Source organism: Gadus morhua, chromosome 20, assembly GCF_902167405.1.
Source record: "Gadus morhua chromosome 20, gadMor3.0, whole genome shotgun sequence".
NCBI classification, from domain to species: Eukaryota; Metazoa; Chordata; class Actinopteri; order Gadiformes; family Gadidae; genus Gadus; species Gadus morhua.
Window position 1 is genome coordinate 24,374,526 of NC_044067.1, and position 24,164 is coordinate 24,398,689.

Genomic DNA, 24,164 nt, shown 5'->3' on the forward strand with positions numbered 1-24,164 from the left:
GCCTTATGCACTTTTTATGTTTACTTGAATTGCAGGCCTAATGTACCTCTTTCGTTTACTTGAAATGTTAATATATGTTATGTCTTACTAGTTTTTCATGGTTAAAAGTAAGCTATTTGGAAATTGAAAATAAATAAATCTGAAATTCTAAGGTAATATGCCGTGTTGATTGTATTTGACAAAAGAAGGCTATTAGGACGTGGTAGGTTCGGACCTTTCTTGGAAGGAATTTTTAGTAACTGGACCTTGTTCAATTTTAATTGAAGACCCCTGCTATAGAGTTAAAGTTGGTGGACTGTAACCTGTAAAATCCATAGACTTAGGAGGTCCCCTAATGGCCGTTAGCTGTAAAAATCCATAGATTAGCCGCAGTGTTATATAATCCGCAGAATCGAAAAATGGGAAAAAAAGGCGTGGTTTATAGTCCGAAAATTACGGTACACTAACGTTCAATAGATTCTAATCACTTAGAAATGCCCATATTTTTAAAGAATAGCACTGTTTTTTTCAATGAAGATTACATTAAATTATTCGGAAATACAGTCTAGACATTGTTAATGTGGTAAATGACTATTTGAGCTGGAAACGGCTGAATCTTAATGGAATATCTACATAGGTATACAGGGGCCCATTCCAACAACCATCACTCCTGTGTTCTAATGGTACTTTGCTGAGCTCATCGTGTTCAAAGGCTAATTGATCATTTGAAAACCCTTGTGCAATTATGTTAGCACAGCTGAAAACTGTTGAATAAAAGTGTGAGTTTTCATGGAAACATGAAATTGTATGGCTGAACCCAAACTTTTAAACTGTGTATGTATATATATTAGGGCTGTCAATAGATTAAACATTTTAATCTGATTAATCACAGGGTAGCTGTGGATTAATCACGATTAATTGCCATTCATAAATATGCCCGGAATTTCTGAATTTCTCTGTATATTGTTGTAGGAACGGAAAGATAAATGACAGAAGGTGGATATATAGGCATTTAGCATGTTCTTTTATTCATGAAAGAATCCAGATGATGGTGTTATTAATAATGAAAAATAAAATCGAACTTAAACATACCACACCATATTTCAATTTTTGTTTTGTGCCAGTCTCTTTGCAATGCCTATGAGCATATAACATTTTTATTTTTATTTTTTTAATCAAACTTAAAGATAACAGTCATCCCAAACGTTATGGGCATCTTAGCCATTGCTAAGTTTAGAATGGTTAAACATTGGTTGAACATTTTCCCTTTTTTAAATTAACAAACTACCACACCTACGTACAATAAAATGTGTCTCTTGGTTATTCTTCTTATAGCCAGTTGCTGAGGCAAACTAACTGGCTGACATTTTCTGAAAGTAAGGCTGACCGTTTCTTTTGCACGATGTGGCCTGCCACTGAGAAGAGTCTTTCACATGGAACTGTGGATGCAGGAGTCGCTAGATATTTGCGAGCCAGCAGGGCCAGCTTGTCATGGGCTCCTGAATGAGCAGACCACCACTGCAATGGACAGTCCTCCATACTAATGCAGGGCTCTGCCCTGTACCTGTGTATGTCTCTGCCAGGCTGCACCTCCTCATCAGAATCTGAGCACATTTGTAGGAGCAGGCTCATTTTCTTCTTGGGTGGCCCATCTTCAGAAGTCTGTGGAGACCTTCTTGGTGATTGTTCATGCAGCATGCCTCCCAGTGTGGTCCACACCTCTTCTCCTTCACTCTTGGGCAGGGTCTTCAAGTCTTTAAAGCGTGGATCCAGGGCCGTTGCAAGCTTGAGCCATGTGTTGTTGGTCTTTTCTTGGCGGGAGGCTAGGTCTTCTTTGAATGCCGTCTTAAATCGCACCACATATGCAGGGTCCTCATCAGAGACCTCCATTACACGACGCAAGTGGCAGAGGGCAGGCAGTACAACAGAGCAGGATACATAGGCCTCCCCACCCAGGATCTCAGTTACATACCTGCAGTTGAATGAAACACACACACACACACACACACACACACACACACACACACACACACACACACACACACACACACACACACACACACACACACACACACACACACACACACACACACACACACACACCATTAAGTGATTACAACAGAAGTTGGTAGTTTACAAAAAGGTAACATATAATTTCAATTTAATTAATTACATTTTATTTCAAACTATAGGCCTATTAATAATTAATATGTGGATTACTTACCGACAGGGCTCTAGAAGAGTCTCAAGTCTTTGCACCTTGTCCCATTCTGGTGGTGTCAGCATAATGAGTTTGTGCTGCTGTTGGTCCAGGGTTGCTTTTATTGCTGCTTGATTGCGGTTCAGACGCTTGACCATATCCACCGTCGAATTCCAACGTGTTGGAACGTCCTGGACCAGCGGCTCCTGCTTCTGTCCAAGGGCAGCTTGTTGTGCTTGAAGCTCCGCGGTGTTTGCCGGACTGTGTTTGAAGTGGCCCACAATTTTGCGAGACTTGGACAATGCATGCACAAATCCGCTGTCAGAGAGGCTCACCGTGATGCTTCTCTGTAGGATGTGAGCTATGCAAGGCATGTGCTCAAATGTCAAAAGTCTAGCCGCAGCGATCATATTGCGTGCGCTGTCGGTCCCTATAGTTGTGACTTTTCCTTCTATTTCCCACTTGCGCGCTACTGTTAGGAACTGCTCTGCACATGCTTCTGCAAAGTGACGCTCTTCTGTTTTCATTGTAGTTAGCGCAAACGACTTCAGTTCCCATTTTTTAGTGATATGATGTGCAGTTACACCCAGGTAATTGTTGTTACTCACAGAGGTCCAGTGGTCTCCTGTCAGGGCGACATAGTCAGCTACAGCCAAATCCTCTTCTTTCTTTTTCTTTTCCGTTTTGTAGAGGTCGTGGATTTTAGTCATTACTGTGCCTCTTGACGGTGGCTTGTAGAATGCGTCGCGTGAAGCAACTTGTAACACTTCCGCGAGGCCCTTGTCCTCGACAATATTAATCGGCCGACAGTCTTTTGCAATCCATTTGGCAATTTTTTGGGTCAAGTTCTCAGAAATAGACTTACTTAATGCACGGCCTTCGGTGAGCGTTGTCTGAACTAAGCCCCCTGGTCTTGCCCCAGAACTTGAAGAGCCGACAAACGCATGCTTAGCGTTGATATGGTACTTTAGGCTGGAAGTGCTTCGGTGAAACGAAAACTCCTTCTTGCAGAGTGTGCAAATCACTGCTTGTTTGTTAAGTGTTCCATCTTTGTTTTTTTTAAATTCAAACTTTCCATCCAAAGGGCCAACAACTTCTTTCGGTTCAGTATCCATCTTGTGTCTCAGTCAAAACTCTAGAGCGGCAAATAGCGGCGGCAAGTGCTGGAGCGGGAAATATTGGGCGGGTCATTTTGCGCATGCGTTAATGCGTTAAATAAATTAATGCGTTAATTCCACAAATTAATCACCCTGCGTTAACGCGTTAATTTTGACAGCCCTAATATATATATATATATATATATATATATATATATATATATATATATATATCCCATATGGAATATAGGGCTACTAAACCCTTTATTATTTAAAGATGCAATTGCATGAGCGCTCAACATAATTCCAGTAACAGGAAATTACACGCGAGCACCCCGTTTCCAGGGGGTCACCTTGAACCGTAACACTGGACAGACGGCAGGTCCTGAACATTGAAAATACAAGAAAACTACCGTGAATTATATTGTTCACTTGAATCTCCGTTTTTTTTTTTGTTTGATCCAAGGAAGATTTAATCTACGATGGCGAGCTTTGCCCAATAGTACTATGGATGGTTTGGATACGGCGTGGCCAGCCGTGAACACCGCCATAGACGAATAGACGATTGTGAAGATCCATTCATAACAGATAAGACAAGAAATGGATACACACTAACCTACCCGGGTAGTAGTAAGAGAAACTCAAACACACATATCCGGATATTCCCCCCTGAACTAGACATTCCTTGACCGAACAACTCCTTTCCCAAGGAGTACTGTAGCTGGGGAATCCAGCTACAAAGGACTTATTCTTTTGATTTTGTTTGTTTGTTAATTTCAAAAGCTTGTTTTGTATCAAATGTCAATGTTTTATGATGAAAGGCATTAAAATAGCTAATCTATTCAACCAACACCAACTCCCTTCGTGAGTCATTAGTGTTTAGCTTCTTAAGGACCTGGACTGATGCTAGCATCCTATCTGCCCCTTCCGGCTAAGACCACGGGTGCCACACACACACACACACACACACACACACACACACACACACACACACACACACACACACACACACACACACACACACACACACACACACACACACACACACACACACACACACACACACACACACCACGACAGGCTGTGGTATGTTCTCATTATACCGCTGTTAAGGGGCGTTGTCCGGCCCCGACGCGCAGCGGAGGGCCGGCGACCCCCTTCACAGTGGTATAATGAGCACATACAACGGTTACTATTATGGCAAAACGAAGGTCATAGACACACTACATTTAAAAAGAAACCAAGAAAGTCAAAGTAGCCGTTTTATTAAAGAATACCAAAAAGTAGTCCCTCCTGGCTGGCTTCAAAATGCACGACGGTCGCTATGCAACACACTAAAGCGTCCCTCCGAGAGAACGATTGTAACGGTTTCCACTTCAAGGCGCGGAGTGATACTTTCACAAAATGATCGGGCGTCATAGCAGTTATGTATACGCTCATTATACAACAGTTAGGAACCAATCAGATCGCTGGATTTAGGCCCCCCGTGGTATAAAATAAATAAATAAATAATATATATATTTATACCACGGTCTGCGGGAATACTCGATTCTGATTGGATGCAGGGTGTGCATTAACTCCTGATATATACGGACACCTGGACAAGTAGTTCCGTCAAATTGTCTGTTTACCGTTCTCAATTAATGCGCTAGCTGGCGTATCGTCTCTAAAATAGTAGTAACCATAGCAACGGGAAACAAAACAAAGCTCAGCGGACTATAATACCTCCCGCTACCTCCCGTTCTAAAGTCGTAGCTATGGTCCGTCCTAATTACTGGAGGAGTGAACAACGTTTCCGTTGCATGAGAACCCAACGGGCGTGTAATGGTGGTTCCGGGTATTAGTCGGACCCTCATATATATATATATATATATATATATATATATATATATATATATATATATATATATATATATATATATATATTAGAGCTGACAAGCGATTAAAATATTTAATCGTGATTAATCGCATTAATGTCATAGTTAACTCACGATTAATCGCAAATTCTTTTTCTATGCTAAATATCCCTTGATTTTTTTGTCCCATAATTCTTCTCATTTTAATTATCTTATCAACATGGTGAAGTGCATCGGCTTGCCTTGTGCAAATGATTTTTTATTGATAACAACATTGGCATATACTGATCAAAACAGGACGATACAAAAAAAGAGCCTATAGTGCAATTAAACGACTGCTTTGAACAAATGTCATTTGAACATAGCAGTCAGACTACTGCTTCTATGTTTTGAGCCAAAGAAAAAAAAAAAAAAAAAAAAAATTGTTAATTTTTTTTAAATAAAACAATTGCGTTAATCGCGCGTTAAATTTTTTAACGGCGTTAAAATTGGTTTGCGTTAATAACGCGTTTAACTGACAGCTCTAATATATATATCGAGAGAGAGAGAGAGAGAGAGAGAGAGAGAGAGAGAGAGAGAGAGAGAGAGAGAGAGAGAGAGAGAGAGAGAGAGAGAGAGAGAGAGAGAGAGAGAGAGAGAGAGAGAGAGAGAGAGAGAGAGAGAGAGAGAGAGAGAGAGAGAGAGAGAGAGAGAGAGAGAGATTAGAGCTGTCAAGCGATTAAAATAGTTAATCGTGATTAATCGCATTAATGTCATAGTTAACTCAGGATTAATCGCAAATTATTTTTCTATGCCAAATATCCCTTGATTTTTTTGTCCCAGAATTCTTCTCATTTTAATTATCTTATCAGCATGGTGAAGTGCATCGGCTTGCCTTGTGCAAATGATTTTTTATTGATAACAACATTGGCATATACTGATCAAAACAGGACGATACAAAAAAAGAGCCTATAGTGCAATTAAATGACTGCTTTGAACAAATGCCATTTGAACATAGCAGTCAGGCTACTGCTTCTATGTTTTGAGCCAAAGAAAAAAAAAAATATATATATATTTTTTTTTTAAATAAAACAATTGCGTTAATCGCGCGATAATTTTTTTGACGCCGTTAAAATTGGTTTGCGTTAACGCCGTTAATAACGCGTTTAACTGACAGCTCTAATATATATATATAATAGTGTGTATATATATATAGGGTTTTTGATGGTTTGGATATCTTCCAGTATAATAATGATACTGAAGTTTACCTGGAAGCCTTCACACAGCGCGGCCTTGGAGCTGCAGTCCATCCAGCCCACCCTGACCAGACCCTCCTACAAACACACACACACAAACACACATTAAACAACGCTTTGAAGGCATTAGTGATCATCCATATGATAAACACAAACAGAACCAGTCTTACCATCATGCCGGCCAGTTTCTGCCTGGTTTGCGACTCAAGGCAATCTAAAAGAAAAGATACGATTATTCCACTCATGTTAGCAGACACTTTAATCCATGTATGATACATTGTGTCTCAGTATGTTATTATGAATCAGTAGTTATTTGCCTTGACCTTTCCAGATCTTGTTTTCACTGCTGCCGCGCTAGGATCTATCTCTCGTATCTATCTCTCGTATCTACTTCTAGTAGTTTCATTCTCAATTGTTAGCCGACGGATTTGTTTACACATATGTAGCTCATGTTAGCAGGCTATTTACCAGAACCTAATCAAGAATTTTAGCATTTTAAACAACACAGAATACTTTGATGAATAAATGCCTGAAGAATAAGAATACATTTTTGACGGCAATGTATACAGGTTTGAGCAAGTGCAGGAGAGAGTGTCAGAGTTTACAGGGCACTATTGATAAGCCGAGTACTTTGGGTTTCAGAATATGTTTGAATATTGAAGAGTGTGTGTGTGTTTGTGTGTCTGGTGTCAGAGTTCAAGAGTCTTGTGGGTAGAAGCGGTCCCTAAAATAAGGCCTGTCTGTCTGTCTGTCTGTCTGTCTGTCTTACCTCCAGTTTCACTGCAGAAGGTGATCAGCCATCCGACCCCTGAGGAGAACGCCTGCTCAATCTCAGTAAACACGTTTCCTGGGAAACATTCAGAAGAAATGTTCAAAATAATGAATCGTTGATATATGAGGAATTTGTCTAACAACATACTGCCATCTACCTTTTATCTTTCAAGACTTTAAACACAAATTGTATTTACAGTAAGAGTAAGATTACAAAGAATATATCCATGCTAAATAATATAATAAATACATTCAATGGACATATAGTGGCCACTCACTTAATTGAAAACATACAGGGCTTGTGTTAGTGTGGTAGAAATTAACCTTACATTCTATGTTAAACTATGATTATTATTAGGCCTACATATCATATATATACTTTAATGGTGGAGAAGAGCTGATCACCTCTAACCTAGATGTTGTGTGCCGTGTGACACCAGTGAGTGGGTCCAGGATATTCTCACCTGATGGGCCATGTGATTCATCAGTCAGAGAGTCCAGTCTACTCCCATATTGATGTACTCTCTGAAGACAATGCTTACATTCACACATGTGCATCATCTCTGTTTGTATAAGGATAATATATGTTCTAAGGTCACATTGGGATTCAGAAGACATAGGAGTATGCTGACATCCACACAGTATGACCCTGATGGGAAATTCTATATTTGATGAAAGTCCAACTTTGTATTGTGTAAGAATTGGGGATATAAGGAGCTGTCCGGGATTCATTCGGTAGTGTGTATTCGCGAATACCATTCAGCTTTGTTGTCTCTCGTTTGCGGGTGGCAATAAACTCTCCATCTATACTTGACCTGGACTCCCCGATTCCTCTTGCTTTTAGCTAGTTGAAGTGAATTAGATAAGTTGTTATTATTAATGCTATAACATTTGGCGTCACGACCAGGACTGAGGAACAGAGACAGCCCGGCTGCTGGACTGACGGACGGGGCACGAGCGGATCACACAACCCTAGAGCTCGTCAAATTATTGGTAAGTTGTCTTACCACAAATTAATACGGTTGTTTGCTCTGTTCCTGTCCCGTCTGGAAGCTCTGCTGCAGGTAAAGCGTCTCTTCAGTCCAACGAATCAAATTAATCATTGAAGAGAGATTGGGGAGCTCCAGCGAGAGATAGAGTGTGCGCGCGCACAGCCATAGACGCTCTGTTGTTATGGTTAACTAACAGGCGGTTTGTGGTTCTAAATTGATACAAAATTGTTAGAATTCTACTCTAAAGTCCTGTGGCTGTGTTCTAGGGGAACGAATTAGTGTCAAAGTTCCAGTAGGTATAACAGCACAGGTCCACGGGTCGCATGATTGCGTACCTGTTGGACTTTTTGAAATCCCATCTGGAGTTATTATTTTATTTTTCATTTAAAAGACGAGTTGAGTGAGTTCCAGTCTTTTATTTTGCATTTTATTGACGAGTTGAGTGAGTTCCAGTCAATATCTTCCCATCTGGAGTTATTATTTTATTTTTCATTTAAAAGACGAGTTGAGTGAGTTCCAGTCTTTTATTTTGCATTTTATTGACGAGTTGAGTGAGTTCTAGTCAATACCTTCCCATCTGGAGTTATTATTTTATTTTTCATTTAAAAGACGAGTTGAGTGAGTTCCAGTCTTTTATTTTGCATTTAAAGACGAGTGAGTGAGTTCCAGTCAGTATCTTGTGCAAACAAATTCGGCCGTTTTTTTTCGATACACTATTGAACGTGGTATAAACAGTTTTCTTCTGTATTTAAGTTGTGTAGGATTAAGTTACCTCCGAGGCTTTTACAATCCATTTTGTTTTTAGTTTATCCTGTCATTAATAAGACAGTCAGAGAATAAATAACTTGTCTGGTACAAGTGGGCGAAACCTTATCTAGGGGTGTGTTCTCTTAGCCTGTGGCCAGAAAGGGTGGGGGCCTAGGAGCAGAGAAAAGCTGGGACGCACATCCCAATCAACAGAGAGAGAGAGCAACGCACGGGAGGAGTGCACATTTATAGCTTAGAGATAATAAAACATTTAGATTAACGAGTTGAATAAACTCAAATAAATTGTATTAAAAATAGTGATTATACACCTAGAGAGAATATGAATATAGTAAAGACGGCTGCGGAGATTTTTAGTAGAGACCATCTATTGCTCAAAGGTGAGATGAAAAAGATCTCTGAGAGATGGAGGAAAGAAAAGGTAACAGCTGGAGAAATAACAAATAAAGATTTGAAAACTGAGCCATAATCCCGAAGGCTCAGTCACCACCGTATAACACAGGATTGTATCCACTGGTAACAGGCACGGTAGATATTAAAGGGGAGGTCGAAGTGAATGCAGAAAATAAGGGGGAGAGTTTCTGGGACAGACACAAGGGGGGGGGGGCAAAGTCCAGCAGCATTAAATCATTACAGAGCCCCCTAAGTGCTCGAGTTACATGAGAAGCATGAGCACCCAACACGTCATCAGGAAAATCACCAAAATTATAGGTTTCTCGGGACACACACAGTCAATACCTATTACAGCTCCAAGGATGACAATCTGAGAATTCTTATTTTCAGAGTGAGTGAGTGAGAGCGAGAGAGAATGGATTTGCATTGTGCTGAATAGATTACATTTGTGATTGGATGTACACTGTACTACTTGGTCCTTCGATATAACCTGTGGCCCCTTAATGGCCCCTGTTTTAGGAAAATCAGAGAACCACCACTGGGATCGGTGACTCTGTGGTTCTGTGTGTCGCGACAACCTTTGAGACTCTCCATAGCGTTGTGGTACCATGTGATTTGAATCAATAGATCTTGGTACACAGAGCAATTGGTGAAACACTGTGTTGGTTCAGAGGGATACAGCATGTTGGGTAAGGGAGAGGATTGAGAGGATTCTGGATGTGATAAGTTTAATGTAAAGGACACAGAGAGAGATGGTAGGGCCCAACCCAGAGGTGATAAATCAATGGAGAGCCCAGTATCAAAGTATTAGAACTACATGGTAATCACAGGTTTTAAGGGTAATTATCTAGACTCCATAAAATGAACAATTAGCTTTTAATGTTGTCAATAACATCCACACCGCTCGTCCACAGAAGTCCAGGGGGCTACCAGCGCTGGGGATTCTTATTAGAAGAATTCAGGGTAAACACAGTTGCACTCCTCAAAAGAGGAGCTCAGCTTACCCAAACCTTGGACTCCGCAGTGGATAGGTGGATGTTGTTTTGGTGTTTGGACCTGACGAGGTCTAGGTGCCAAGATAACAACACAAATAAAATATCTCCTAAGGAATTACGATAATAACGGACATTTATTAAAAGTAGTCGTACAATCTAGAAATAATAACCAAATACTTAAAAATTAGACTAAATGAGTACGTTAAAATATTATTCAAGTTTATGAATTCATGTTATCCACAATGACAAATGTCATTTAAAATTAAATAAGTAAAATACAATAAAAAAGGGTGTGTGTTTGAGCCTGCTCTCGTGTGTGTGTTAGGGCCACAGAGGCAGGGGAGAATGCTCTCCTACTTAGTGTGATGGAATACACGAAGGGGTACCAAAAGCTTACTTCAGACAAAACATGCAAACAATAGGTAGAATATAATAAGATTAGATCGCCCAATTTAAATAGTGTGTATAGGACAATCGGGTGGAATAATAAAGGGAATTATGATTATGAGTAACGGTTAACACAGAAGTGAATCGCCTAATATTGAAAATGCAAGTTTTAATATTGTGATTTTTTGTTTTATTTTCACATCTCCTTAGTTAAGGACAATAGGTGGATTAACGCTACATCTGCTGGGAAGGGATCCTACATGCTAGGTCTCAATTTACATTCAGAAGTGGTGGGTTTACCTTTCAAATGCCATGACTGCTGCTGCAACACTTTTATAGAATATTAATATTTGATAATATGATACTTTTAACTGATAAATTACCTTTAGATTCACCCCATCATATATACCCCGCACACATGGGGTCAAATTTTAGTTGTTGTTGTAGCTGCTCTGGTGTGTTCATTACAGCCTTGGTTGCATGGGCAATTGTGATTGAAGACTCTGTCTCCATCCCTCCACTTTGTGGTCAAAACCACCTTATGGGTGGGGATTGATTGTATCCCAGGCACGGCATCCTGCACTAAGCCAGTATGGAAGGCTGGTTAGCCAACGACGGGTAAGATCCCACCTTGAAGACCGGGACAACCTAAAACAGGCACAGTCACGATTACTTGGCAGTCACTGTGAGCACTGGCTCACTTGATGATGAAGTGACATACTGCAACCATCATAGGAAGAGCCGGAGGGTCAAAGGTGGAGGGGGAACAGGAGTCAGATATGGCAGCCCCAGCAGCAGAGGTGGTGGTATTGGGACAGGGCATGTTGCGTTTTATTTGACAGTTGAGGCATGAAGGCCTGCTGGCCCATGAAATCTTTTCGGTTTAGTGCATGACTTGGTAACGGCGTGGTTTCAGGGCGGCTGATGGTAAAACCCACCAATATCAACCTTTGGTTTTGGATATACTGGCTTCGATTTCCCTTCCCAATAGATTGGTTTTATTTTACGGATGGTTAGGGTTAGGAGTTCCAATGTTGGTTCCACCAACGGCGTTGTTAGGGTTGCCTATCATTTAAATGCGCATGGTTTTGACCATTGCGCAAGGGGGGAGGTGTTGAGGAGTGTTGAGGAGAATTAGAAAACAAGGTTTTTTCTTCACCATAATTACAAACAAAAATTGATAAACCAACTAAATGAGTATAAATTATGTGCAAGAAACAATGTAAGAAAAACAATCACTGCTACATTGGGATACATTCCCACAGCTGAAGGACCATTTTGACATTTGGGCATGAACTATGTTGACATGTTAGTTATCCTTGACAGGTTCAGCAGATGGTTAGAAGCAGTCCCATCAAAAGACCAAAGTACAGCTACAGTAATCAAGTTTCTGACTAGAGAAGTCATGCCAAGGTTTGACTAAATAGAACTGGTTAGATGCAATTATTATTTTTATAACTACACATACACAACTACACACACACACATCTATATACACACATCCACACACACACACACACACACACACACACACACACACACACACACACACACACACACACACACACACACACACACACACACACACACACACACACACACACACACACACACACACACACACACACCATTAAATAACGAATGCAAATGAGGCATTATCAATTATAATACAAACATATTTAAAAACATACAATTTTCGGGTCCAATGTTTCCAGAAGCAAGGTGAGTACCTTGTATCTCTCTGAGAGATATCAATTAGACATCAATTACTATCTATAGCAATACTGAGTTATCTCATATAAATCGAATAGAATGACACAGCTAACTTTGCACGTAAGGCTTACGGTTAGATTCATGCTTTCACTTACATTTCAAGGGCCCCATAAGGGACTTCCATTAGAACAATTAAAAATAGAATCAAAGGAAATATGTTTTTGAACAACTAACTGCTGTACATGAGTTTGTATTTCTACAATAGAAACGCAAAGTTCCAGAGCCAGATGCAGACACACCGGAGCCTACAAACTATGTCTGCCAAGCAAGGAGTAACAGCCACATGATGCAATCAAATAGTGGCAGGGGTTTGAATGAATTCTGTTTTTGTGTTCAACCATTCACAAAAATATTGATTGTATAATTTATATAAAATCAGCAGCATTTTGTCAAATTTACTATGGATACAGCAGACGGACTATCAGAGTAATTAGATGCCACCTCCCGAATGATCTATCAAATTAAGCTAGTCTTGGTTATGCATTGGCAGAACCAAGAGGGGTGTGTGGGATGATAGGGGCGACTTGTTGTGCTTTTATTTTTTTTTAACAACAGAGTTCCGGCACTGGAAGGATTATAGTGCCTCAGATTAGAGTTGGCAGAGAACTCCGGAATCAATAACCCCTTCTCAGGACGGATGGAGAGCCTGTGAGCAGTGAGTGCTAAAGGAGCACCAGGTGTCATCCAAGAGTACATGGAGATCCAGTTGAACCTGGAGGCACAAAAGAGGATCCAAAGGAGGCCCGACCCGGTCCTACTGGACGGTTGGGAAAATATGCCCTTGCCAAGGAGGGACGAACATAAAGAGGTTTACGGACTGTGATATATCAAATACCAGGTGGAGGCTCACATGATGTGCTAGTAACCTCTCAGTGTGAGCCGGCCTCGTGATCTACAAGGCTTGATTTCAGCTAACAGGAGCAACATCTATGACTTTGTCCAAAACCCCCAACCTGTATCCTGCGCACCAATACATCACCAGAGCCATTCAAAAAGAGCCATACAGACAATCATATGAAATAATAATCACATAAAATTATTAACTTTTAGTTTATTATTATGTCACATATTTTGGAGAATGAGGATTTTCAATGCATGCTGAAAACATATTGTTATGATTTTTATGATTTTTTATGAGGGTATTTTAGGTACACATTTGATTTGGTTGTATTCTAAGTGTGGAAACATTGTGGTGTTATGTTTAGATAGGTTTTTTGATCTTTTTATGAATACTTTGCGGGAGTCAAAAGTATTGGACATAATACACCACATTTGGCAATCTTTTTCATCACCAGGTTGCGATCCCTGGATGCAGGTTGAGACTCCTGCTTTAGATTAGTGGTGTTTTTTCTAGGTAGCCAGATGTGGTGCTATTCTGATCCAATTGCCAGCACATGATCTCATAGACTAATTAATAGATAAAGGGGACATGGGGAAATTTAAGTAATAGAGATGTTATTATTGTTTTCTTTTATTGAGGCTTGGGCAAGCCTCAAATGGGGGATATGTGGTAGAAATTAACCTTACATTCTATGTTAAACTATGATTATTATTAGGCCTACATATCATATATATACTTTAATGGTGGAGAAGAGCTGATCACCTCTAACCTAGATGTTGTTTGCCGTGTGACACCAGTGAGTGGGTCCAGGATATTCTCACCTGATGGCCATGTGATACATCAGTCAGAGAGTCTAGTCTACTCCCATATTGATGTACTCTCTGAAGACAATGCTTACATTCACACATGTGCATCATCTCTGTTTGTATAAGGATAATATATGTTCTAAGGTCACATTGGGATTCAGAAGACATAGGAGTATGCTGACATCCACACAGTATGACCCTGATGGGAAATTCTATATTTGATGAAAGTCCAACTTTGTATTGTGTAAGAATTGGGGATATAAGGAGCTGTCCGGGATTCATTCGGTAGTGTGTATTCGCGAATACCATTCAGCTTTGTTGTCTCTCGTTTGCGGGTGGCAATAAACTCTCCATCTATACTTGACCTGGACTCCCCGATTCCTCTTGCTTTTAGCTAGTTGAAGTGAATTAGATAAGTTGTTATTATTAATGCTACAACATTAGCACCAGAGTCTTACCTTGCCAGAGTTCTGTCACTGTTGTTGTGATGAAATGCATAGAGAACTGAAGTAGACTGTCCTTAGAGCGGTCTCCAAAGTACTTCTCAGGTTTCTACAGAGGGTTAATGACAACATTAAGCCTACTACGCCTTTATCCAGTTCACCAATACAATACCAATACAGCACCAATACTTCCCAAATCCATCACCAGTAAAGCACCAGTAAAGCACGAATACAGCACCAATAGTGCATCAATACAGCACTAATAGTGCATCAATAAAGTACCAATACAAAACTAATAGTGCATCAATACAGCACCAAAACTAATATAGTGCATCAGTACAGCACCAATACAGTAATAGTGCATAAATACAGCAACATTACAATACTTATAGTGCATCAATACAGCACAGATACAACACGTATAGTACATCAATACAGCACCAGTACAACACTAATAGTTAGAGCCCCAAAACAGCACTAAGACAGCCTTCATATGGCCCCAATTAAGCAGCAGCACTGAGTTACCTGGCCTGCTCTGTAGACGTACAGACTGGGGTAGCTGTTGATGCCTTTACTCCTGCAGAGGTGGCCGTTGTCCCCGCAGTTCACTGCTCCAATCCGGATCACCCCGTCCATCTCTTTAGCCACCTCCCGCCACTGGAGACGGGTAGAGGGGAGCAGTCAAAAAGACAGGTAGAGGGGAGCAGTCAGACAGACAGACAGGTAGAGGGGGAGACAATCAGAGAGACAGGTAGAGGGGGAGACATTCAGAGAGACAGGTAGAGGGGGAGACATTCAGAGAGACAGGTAGAGGAGGAGACAATCAGAGAGACAGGTAGAGGGGGAGACATTCAGAGAGACAGGTAGAGGGGGAGACATTCAGAGATACAGGTAGAGGGGGAGACATTCAGAGAGACAGGTGGGGAGGAGCAGTCAGACTGTTATGTAGTCTGGTCTAATCTAGTCTGGTCTGGTCCAGTGTAATGTACTATGGTCTAGTCTAGTGTAGTGTGTGATTAGTGTATTGTACTGTAGGAACCAGCTGGTCTAGTCTGTTCTAGTGTGGTCTAGTCTAGTGTGGTCTAGTCTAGTCTAAATGACTGTACCGTAGGAGCCAGCTGGTGACAATGAGAGCAGCGAGGGAAGTAGAAGTTAATGAACCAGATTTCCCCAGAGTTCACCGCCGCATCTGAAACACACACGTAGATATTGAAATACATGTTATACATAGAAAAATATATTATGGATATATAATACATAGAAAAACCTATTATACATTATAAGACATAGTAACGTACGTGTATATAAATACAATACATAGGGCCCTATTGGATCTCCGGCGCTGTTGCTATTATACAGACGGATAAATGACTCTTGCACCAGACGCAAATCTAAAATTGGTTGGTCTGAAAACCAGTAGGTGTGTTTTGGGAGTAACATGCAATAAACCAATAAGTGCCATCCCCCAACCCCTTGAGCCATGAGCGCATTTTAACCTGAGGAGTTGATATATTGACAGCGCGTTTGCAGTCTCCGCTGAGACAGATGCATGACCACATGAATTTCAAACTTCAAATGGCTTAGTTTATGGCCAAATAATATGGCCTAATTCACACATGGAATAGCGTTTTATTCTACAACACTGAGTCATGTAAATTTTGGCAGAGAACTTAACACATATATGATATGCGGTCCTGTGGGTCTATTTAATGATATACAGCAATACTTTAACAAACATCGTTTCTTACCAGTATTGCATACATTATCATTATCGACTTTTGTTCATAATATGCATGTGTCCCCCCGTTAATATACATTGCCATGGACTGTATTATGCGCTACGTGTTTAGTTGGCGTGTGTTTAAACAGATGGCTGCACAAACGCACGCCAAGCATCACCCGCATTCATTCATTCTTCATTCTCACTTGTACACGATGTCTGTGTAAAGAAAAGATGTGTTTGCTGTACAGTGTTTGCAGATGCATTGATTTAAAAGCTGTTCTTTCCCAAATGATATAACCAACGTTATCATTAACCCTAAAACTAGATTATTTCCCCCCAAATTCTGTAAAAGTCATTCTGCAGCCTATACCAAAAAGTCTTGACATTTTCAGGTATGGTTACCAATAACCCCCAGTACTCATAAACCGAAAGGTGGCGCTATTGTAAAAAATCATGAATTAGGCTTATTTCTCAGACCAGATTGACCTGGACTCAAAATTCTTTCATCGTATTAATCTCTAGAATCAGATGCATCATAATGGCCCTGCTCTTATGCCCTTATTTTTCTTATATGACCATTTTGTTGTTGTGTAAAAAAACAAACATACGACAATCATTAGGTGGATACCAATTTTCAGATCTGTGCTCTTTTAAGAAAGCCCTTAATTATCTTTAGAAATGTGTGCTTTGAGTTTTCTTGATGTTGTGTGTTTATCAATAGATATTTTCACCTTGTGACTGGCTTCATACAGTTCATTTAGGGAAACATCCTCATCAACATCTTTCTTCCATAATTATGTCATATTTCTATATCTTCCATATATATCTTCCATCAGTGTATTCTTGACTTTCCATTTTGCTCGGACCCCGTTAATCACCGCTTGCGGTTATATTTATTGTTATTTTTTATTATTTTAACGCATGGCATAGCCTACTACAGTTCATTCATGCAGCCCCTATTGGAAATAAAATGTTTCAACAATCCACATGCTATTTCTATGCAGTTTCACACATATGAACAATTTAACATCATAATATTTCAATTAGGCTAATCGTTTGCATGTTTGTGCTGTGTATAGGCTACGTGTGTGTAAGCTTATGTTACATTTCCGACCTGCCTAGGCACGTCAAAACAGCAAACCAACTGCCCTATCCGCTAGTGCACCTAGAAAAGGATTTTTTCGGTCAGTGGCACAATTGCAAAATAAATCTTTAAAAGAGCACCATGTATCATACGTACGTATGATATGTACGTGTGTATGATACCATGTAACATACACACGTACATATAGAAAGAAATGATATAATACAGCCTTACCACCATGGACACGCCCGATCTCGTCTGATCTCGGAAGCTAAGCGTGGTCGGGCCTGGTTAGAACTTGGATGGGAGACCGCCTGGAAATACCAGGTGCTGTAAGTGGTGTCGGGTGGTGGCCAATAGGCTCTTCCCTCTGGCCTTAACATCAATCTCGATGCCCCAGTGCAGTGACGGGGACACTGTGCTGTGGAAGGCGCCGTCCTTCGGAGGAGACGTAAAGAACCGAGGTCCTGACTCACTGAGGTCAAAATATCCCAGGGCCCAACCAGGCTCATTCAATCTGGCCCCCTAATCATCCTCCTGTATAATTGGCTGACTCATTAGTTCCCTCACTCTCCACCTCAAGCTGGTGTGTGGTGAGCTTTCTGGCGCGGAATGGCAGCCGTGCATCACCCAAGTGGGTGCTACACACTGGTGGTGGTTAGTGAGGTACCCTCTTCACTGTAAAGCGTCTTTGAGTGCCTAGAAAATCGCTATATAAATTCAATCCATTATTATTATAAATAATACATACCAAAGTCTCCTCTGTCCAGAGTGATGATCTCCAGATCCTCATCATAGATACCTAGACACAGACAGACGGACACACACTTTAACCAGTTCCTTTATTACCTTAACCCCTTATTACTGTGATACTGCAATATTGCTGTATACATACTATGAATGAGATAGGGAAGATTGCTTTTCAGTTTTTGATCCTACAGTGTAACTGTAGACACACTGCTAACCTCACAAATCTCATACCTATTGCCTCCAAACCAAAAACAAGCTTAAAGCCTATCAACAACATCATCAGGATGGGTCCACTTAATGTTAGGTCTCTTAACAAATCATTTTTAGTTAATGATTTCATAACCACTTATAAACTGAATTTTATGTTTTTAACTGAAACATGGCTGGAACAAAATAACAGTGCAACCGCTCTGATAGAGACAGCTCCTCCCAACTATAACTTTTTTGATGCATGTAGATCTGGAAAAAGAGGTGATGGGGTTGCTGCTATATTTAAAAATGTATTTCAGGGGAAATAGATGTTATTTGGTTATTTTCCATGATTCAAATACCTTTATGCAGTATTGAAATGCTCCCCCAGAGTTCTCCTATTAATTATTTACAGGCCACACACATACATACAATTCACAGAATTATTGTCTAGCATCTCCACAGACTTTGACTGTCTAGTCATAACTGGTGACTTCAATTTTCATTTGAATGTGTGCAAAAAAAAACTTACCATTTTGAACACATTTGAACTGTCTCAACATGTGAAAGAGGCTACTTATTGTAAGGGGCAGACTCTAGACCTGGTTATCACAAAGGGCCTCAATATTTCTGATCTCTTTGTTACTGATCCTTCCTTGTCTGACAACTTGTGTTTTCATTAACTTTTATTCCCGACATACAAACAAAATCAAATACTGTCAAAAAACGGTATATCAATGAAGATTCTATTGAACTTTTTAAAAAGGCCATCTCCTTGCTACCACCTCTCAACCCATGTTCTGCTGATGATCTTGTAGAAAACTTTAATTTGAAAATCATAGATGTCATTGCACCTTATAATGTTAAAACAATTGAAGGCACCCTGGAGAAAAGCTGCTTCTGTAACAGCACAGAAAATAGAAAGCAGGAATGTTGAACGCATCTGGCGTAAAGCAAAACTTCATATTCACCATGATATCTATAAAGAGAGCCCCCGTGCCTACAATTTAGACTTAAAGTGCTAGAGAAACATTTTTCTCCAATATCATTAAAACCAATAATAATAATGCAAAAACCCAATTTGCAACTGTTGACAGACTGACCAACCCCCCCAACACAAATCCCACCTGATCTCCATTCCACGCAGAAATGCAATGAGTTTGCAGCTTTTTATACTGATAAAATTGAAGGCATCAGACGCGCCATCAATATCTCCACTTCAAACAAAAATGTTGGACTACCACCCTGTTCAGGCAAAAGTAACCTGGCAAGGATGTCATACTTTAATGTCGACCCCTGCACAGCACTGAGACCGCCCTTATTAAAGTTGTAAACGACATCCGTCTTAACACAGACTCTGGCAAAACCTCAATACTAATGCTACTACACCTCAGTGCTGCATTCGACACTGTAGACCATACAATACTTTTGGACAGGTTAGAAAACTGGGTGGGGCTTTCAGGCACGGTCTTAAATTGGTTCAGGTCCTACCCACAAAATAGGAACTACTTTGTTTCCATTGGCGACTTTGTATCAGAATCAACCAACGTGACCCACAAGAAGTCCTACAAGGTTCGATCTTAGGACCCTCTGTATTTAACATCTACATGCTCCCACTAGGGCAAATCATGCAAAATAACAATATTGACCATCATTGCTATGCTGATGACACGCAAATCTATGTATCGCTATCACCAAATGACTATTGGCCCATAGATCTGCTGTGCCAGTGCATTGAGCAAGTGAAAGACTGGATGTGACAAAATTTCCTTCAACTAAATGAGGACAAAACAGAGATAATTGTATTTGGTGCTAAAATGGCAAGGCTTAAAGTAACCCAACACCTTCACTCTCTGTCCCTGAAAACCTCAATCAAAGCAAGAAATCTAGGGGTTATCATGGATTCAGATTTACATTTCGACAGCCACATCAAATCAGTTAAAAAATCTGCATATTATCACCTTATAAATGTAGCAAGACTTGGAGGGCTCATGTCCACCGAAGACATACAAAAACTTGTACATGCCTTTATCACTAGTAAGCTTGATTACTGCAATGGTCACCTTACAGTTCTCCCAAAACAAACTCTAAGCTAGCTTCAGCTTGTTCAGAATGCTGCTGCTAGAGTTCTAACAAAGACCAAAAAAAATTGTTAGAACTCTAGCAAAATTTGAAGCCAAGCGCTATTTGAAGCCAAGCGCTGTTTGAAGCGCTTGGCTTCAAACAGCTCGTCCAGCACCCAACCCACATTGGTGGAAACACGCTGGATCTCGTTCTGACCCGGGGTGTAGACATTTCACAGCTAGTGGTCTCTTCCTACACCTCAGCTTTATCAGACCACTTTTTGCTCACTTTCCAGGTGGTGGTATCCTGCCCCTGCGACGATCAGCAAGCTACTTTCAGCTGTCGCCGCATCACACCTGCAACCATTACAGCTATGGCAGATAAGTTATCTGGTTCACTTGCACCTCTCTGTAACTATAGTGGTTAAGTGGAGTGCCTTACTGATGACCTCAACATTGCCTTGTCTGTTGCCATTGATTCAGTTGCTCCGAACGTAACTTAAAAACGAACATTGAAAAAACCAGCCCCCTGGTTTAATGCAGAAACGCGCATTTTGAAGCGAAACTGTAGGATCCTTGAACGCAAATGGCGCTCGACTAAACTTGAGGTCTTTCATCTTGCATGGCATAACAGTCTGCTCACCTATAAGGGTGCGCTGACTATTGCCAGGAACGCCTACTTTTCTAGTATCATCAATCTGAATGGAAACAATCCTAAGTTTCTTTTTGACACGGTGAGGAGTCTCACTCAGAAACAGACTCAGACCGTAGGCTCATTGATCGTGGCAGGTGAATTCATGGATTTCTTTGAGAATAAGATTCAATCAATTAGAGAGGAAATTGATGCTTGCCGTGCGGCTAATCCTACACATCCTGTGGGGCAGGATGGGGTCCTGCCAAGTAGGATGGTGAACTCTGTCGCAACTCTCTTGGAGTTCAAGGCAATTCCTTTGGTGGAACTTGAAAGGGTGATAAAGGCATCAAAGCCAACAACTTGTATGTTGGATCCTCTCCCTTCCAGGGTTCTTAAGGAACTTTTTCCAACGGTGGGGCCTGCAATCCTCTCGCTTATGAATCTTTCGTTTTCAACAGGAATTGTTCCCTCCAATTTCAAGGCTGCGGTGTTAAAACTGCTACTCAAAAAGCCTGGCCTAGATCCTGAATTAGTCAGGAACTATCGGCCTATATCGAATCTTCCCTTCCTGTCCAAGGTACAGGAAAGGATTGAAGCAAAGCAAATCGTTGATTATCTGACGAGGAACAATCTCTTCGAACCTTTCCAGTCAGGGTTCAGGAATTTCCACTCAACTGAAACTGCTATTACAAGAGTTGTAAATAACATCCTTTTACCTTTGGATAAAAATACAAGCACAATGCTTGTGCTGTTGGATCCGAGCACTGCGTTTGATACGATCGACCACAGCACTCTTCTTCACCGTCTTGAACACTATGTTGGTTTCGGGGGTACGGCTCTTGGTTGGCTTGAATCATACCTCACAGATAGAACCCAATTTGTGCCTCATGAGGGTGCAGAATCAAAGCACTGTAAATTACACTTTGGCGTACCACAAGGGTCGGTTCTTGGTCCATTACTTTTTGCAATTTATATGCTTCCCCTGGGCGACGTTATCCGCAGCTTCGGAATTAGTTTCCATTGCTATGCGGATGACACCCAGCTCTACATTCCTGTAGATTCCGGGGACTCGGCCCAGATTCAAAGGGTTGAGTCCTGTCTGGCAGCTGTGAAGGGCTGGATGTCACAAAACTTCCTACAGCTTAATACTGGGAAGACAGAGCTGATAATTTCGGCTCAAAGCGGGACCGGGAAGAGTTTGAGGATGTCTCTCTGTGGTTGGATGGCTTCGCCATCCCACAGAGTGCGTCCGTCAAAAATCTTGGTGTCCTGTTTGACCCTCAATTATGCTTTGACCAACATATAAGAAGTATAACTAGAATGGCCCTTTTCCATCTGAGAAACATTGCAAGAATCAGACCAATGTTATCTGCAGTGGATGCAGAGACACTGATTCATGCATTTGTTTCGTCGCGACTGGACTGTTGCAATGCACTGTTCTCAGGATTACCGAAATCTACCACAAAAAGTCTACAGCTGGTACACAATGCGGCAGCTAGACTGCTGACCAGAACAAGAAAGTTTGATCATATTACACCTATTCTCGCCTCTCTACACTGGCTACCAATAACTTTCAGATCAGACTTTAAGGTGCTATTGCTAACCTATAAAGCCTTGCATGGATTATCTCCATCCTACCTGAAGGACCTGATTATTCCTTATAGTCTTTCTCGGTCCCTCCGGTCTTCGGGAGCGGGCCTTCTTTCATTGCCGAAGGTTAAAAAGAAATCGGCTGGACAGAGACCGTTTGCCTATCGAGCCGAGCCCCCTTCCTATGGAATAGGCTGCCATCAGTGATCAGGGAACTGACTCTGTGGAGCTATTCAAAGGAAAGCTCAAAACGCACCTCTATAATCTTGCATTTGGAGTGTGAAAACGACAGATGCGAAATGAAGACCACTCTCTTTGCTAGTGCTTTTCTTATTACATTATACATTCCCACTATGTACTTTTCTGTTCTAATTCACTATTCTGTCTGTTCTAGCGTGTTGCGGGTACTGGACTGGATGCCTGGACTCTCCTCATGGATAACCGGCCAGAACCCCATCGCCATTTTAATATGATGTGCATGTATTTACCTGTATGTCAATTGTGGCACCCATTGCACTCCTGACCATCCCTGGAAGAAGGGATCCCCTACACTGCGTTTCTTCAAGATTTCTTCCTTGCTGATTCAAGGGAGTTTTTTCTTGCCCGTGTGGGGGCATGGGTAAAGGGGGGTGTCACAAATATTTGGCCTGTTAAGCCCTTTGAGACTGTAATGGTGATTAAGGGCTATACAAATAAAATTGAATTGAACATATTACACCAATTCTTAAATCGTTACATTGGCTTCTTGTAGGCCAGGGAATTGATTTTAAAATCATGTTGCTAACCTATAAATCTCTACATGGTTTAGGCCCAAAATATTTAACTGATATGCTTCCACTACATAAGCCTTCTAGACCACTAAGATCTTCTGAGAGAGACCAATCTGTTAATTATCCCCCGAGTAAACACGAAACATGGGAAAGCAGGATTTAGTTACTATGCAACAAATAGCTGGAATAAACTCCCTGAGGATTTAAGACTTGCCCCAACTCTGAGCACCTTTAAAACAAGGCTGAAGACTTTTATGTTTGTTTTAGCTTTCTGCTAAATCTTAAATACATTGCACTTTCTAAAAAGCTTTTTTAACTTTGCCTTATTTTATCACTAAAATGCCTTTTTAACTTTCCCTTTATTTTCACCAGAAAGATACATGATCTGATACCAGAGACAAAGGATAAGGGTTTGAGACCCAAGTTCTGTCTGGGTTAGAGTCCTAGAATCTGGCTTGGAGTCCCAGAGAAAGGACCAAGTTCCTTTAGGTCGGGTTGGAGTCCCAGAGAAAGGACCAAGTTCCTTTAGGTCGGGTTGGAGACCCAGAGAAAGGCCAGAGTTCTGTCTCGGTTGGAGTCCCAATGTCTGTCTGGGTTGGAGTCCCAGAATAAGGCTTTTGGTTCCTGGTTAGAGTCCCGACGTGTGTCTGGGTTAGAGTCCTAGAATCTGGGTCAGAGTCCTATGCCGCGTTTCCACTGCAGGGTGCGGAACGGATCGGATCGCAAAGGTGCGGTAGGGAGGGGGCGGTATAGCCCAGCTCAGTTCCGAGGTTGCGTTTCCACTGCCGACAGTACCCTTTGTGGTAGGCCGGATGTTGATCGCCGCGG

The 24,164-nt window shown here is 41.1% G+C and overlaps 2 protein-coding genes, 1 long non-coding RNA gene and 1 pseudogene across 4 annotated transcripts in view; 2 read left to right on the forward strand and 2 right to left on the reverse strand.

The window, feature by feature from the left end:
- dnajc10 (DnaJ (Hsp40) homolog, subfamily C, member 10) overlaps positions 1 to 24,164 on the reverse strand; it is an 86,502-nt gene that overhangs the window by 58,889 nt on the left and 3,449 nt on the right. For both annotated transcript variants that reach the window (XM_030342689.1, XM_030342690.1), the window contains exons 4-10: positions 18,092 to 18,142; positions 15,640 to 15,722; positions 15,059 to 15,190; positions 14,549 to 14,642; positions 7,137 to 7,214; positions 6,538 to 6,581; positions 6,380 to 6,445 (exon numbers count right to left, since the gene is read on the reverse strand). In XM_030342689.1, the coding sequence (XP_030198549.1) occupies positions 6,380 to 6,445; positions 6,538 to 6,581; positions 7,137 to 7,214; positions 14,549 to 14,642; positions 15,059 to 15,190; positions 15,640 to 15,722; positions 18,092 to 18,142 (548 nt within the window). The remainder of the gene's footprint in view (positions 1 to 6,379; positions 6,446 to 6,537; positions 6,582 to 7,136; positions 7,215 to 14,548; positions 14,643 to 15,058; positions 15,191 to 15,639; positions 15,723 to 18,091; positions 18,143 to 24,164) is intronic.
- Positions 983 to 3,471, reverse strand: LOC115532798 (zinc finger BED domain-containing protein 1). The gene is made up of 2 exons (XM_030342691.1): positions 2,204 to 3,471; positions 983 to 1,951 (listed from the first exon to the last, which is right to left on the reverse strand). Exons 1-2 carry the CDS (start codon positions 3,292 to 3,294, stop codon positions 1,309 to 1,311), a joined length of 1,734 nt encoding a protein of 577 aa, XP_030198551.1. The 5' UTR covers positions 3,295 to 3,471; the 3' UTR covers positions 983 to 1,308.
- On the forward strand, positions 7,896 to 12,205 carry LOC115532799 (uncharacterized). The gene is made up of 2 exons (XR_003974118.1): positions 7,896 to 8,131; positions 10,881 to 12,205. It is a non-coding gene; the product is annotated as an uncharacterized LOC115532799 (long non-coding RNA).
- On the forward strand, positions 17,561 to 17,679 carry LOC115533747 (uncharacterized; annotated as a pseudogene).

Excerpts from the sequence above, each read along its gene's own strand:
- LOC115532798 (XM_030342691.1), bottom strand. The coding sequence starts at position 3,294 with ATGGATACTGAACCGAAAGAAGTTGTTGGCCCTTTGGATGGAAAGTTT. Across the intron at positions 1,952-2,203 it reads ACTCTTCTAGAGCCCTGTCG|GTATGTAACTGAGATCCTGG; the intron begins GTAAGTAATCCA and ends ATTCAACTGCAG.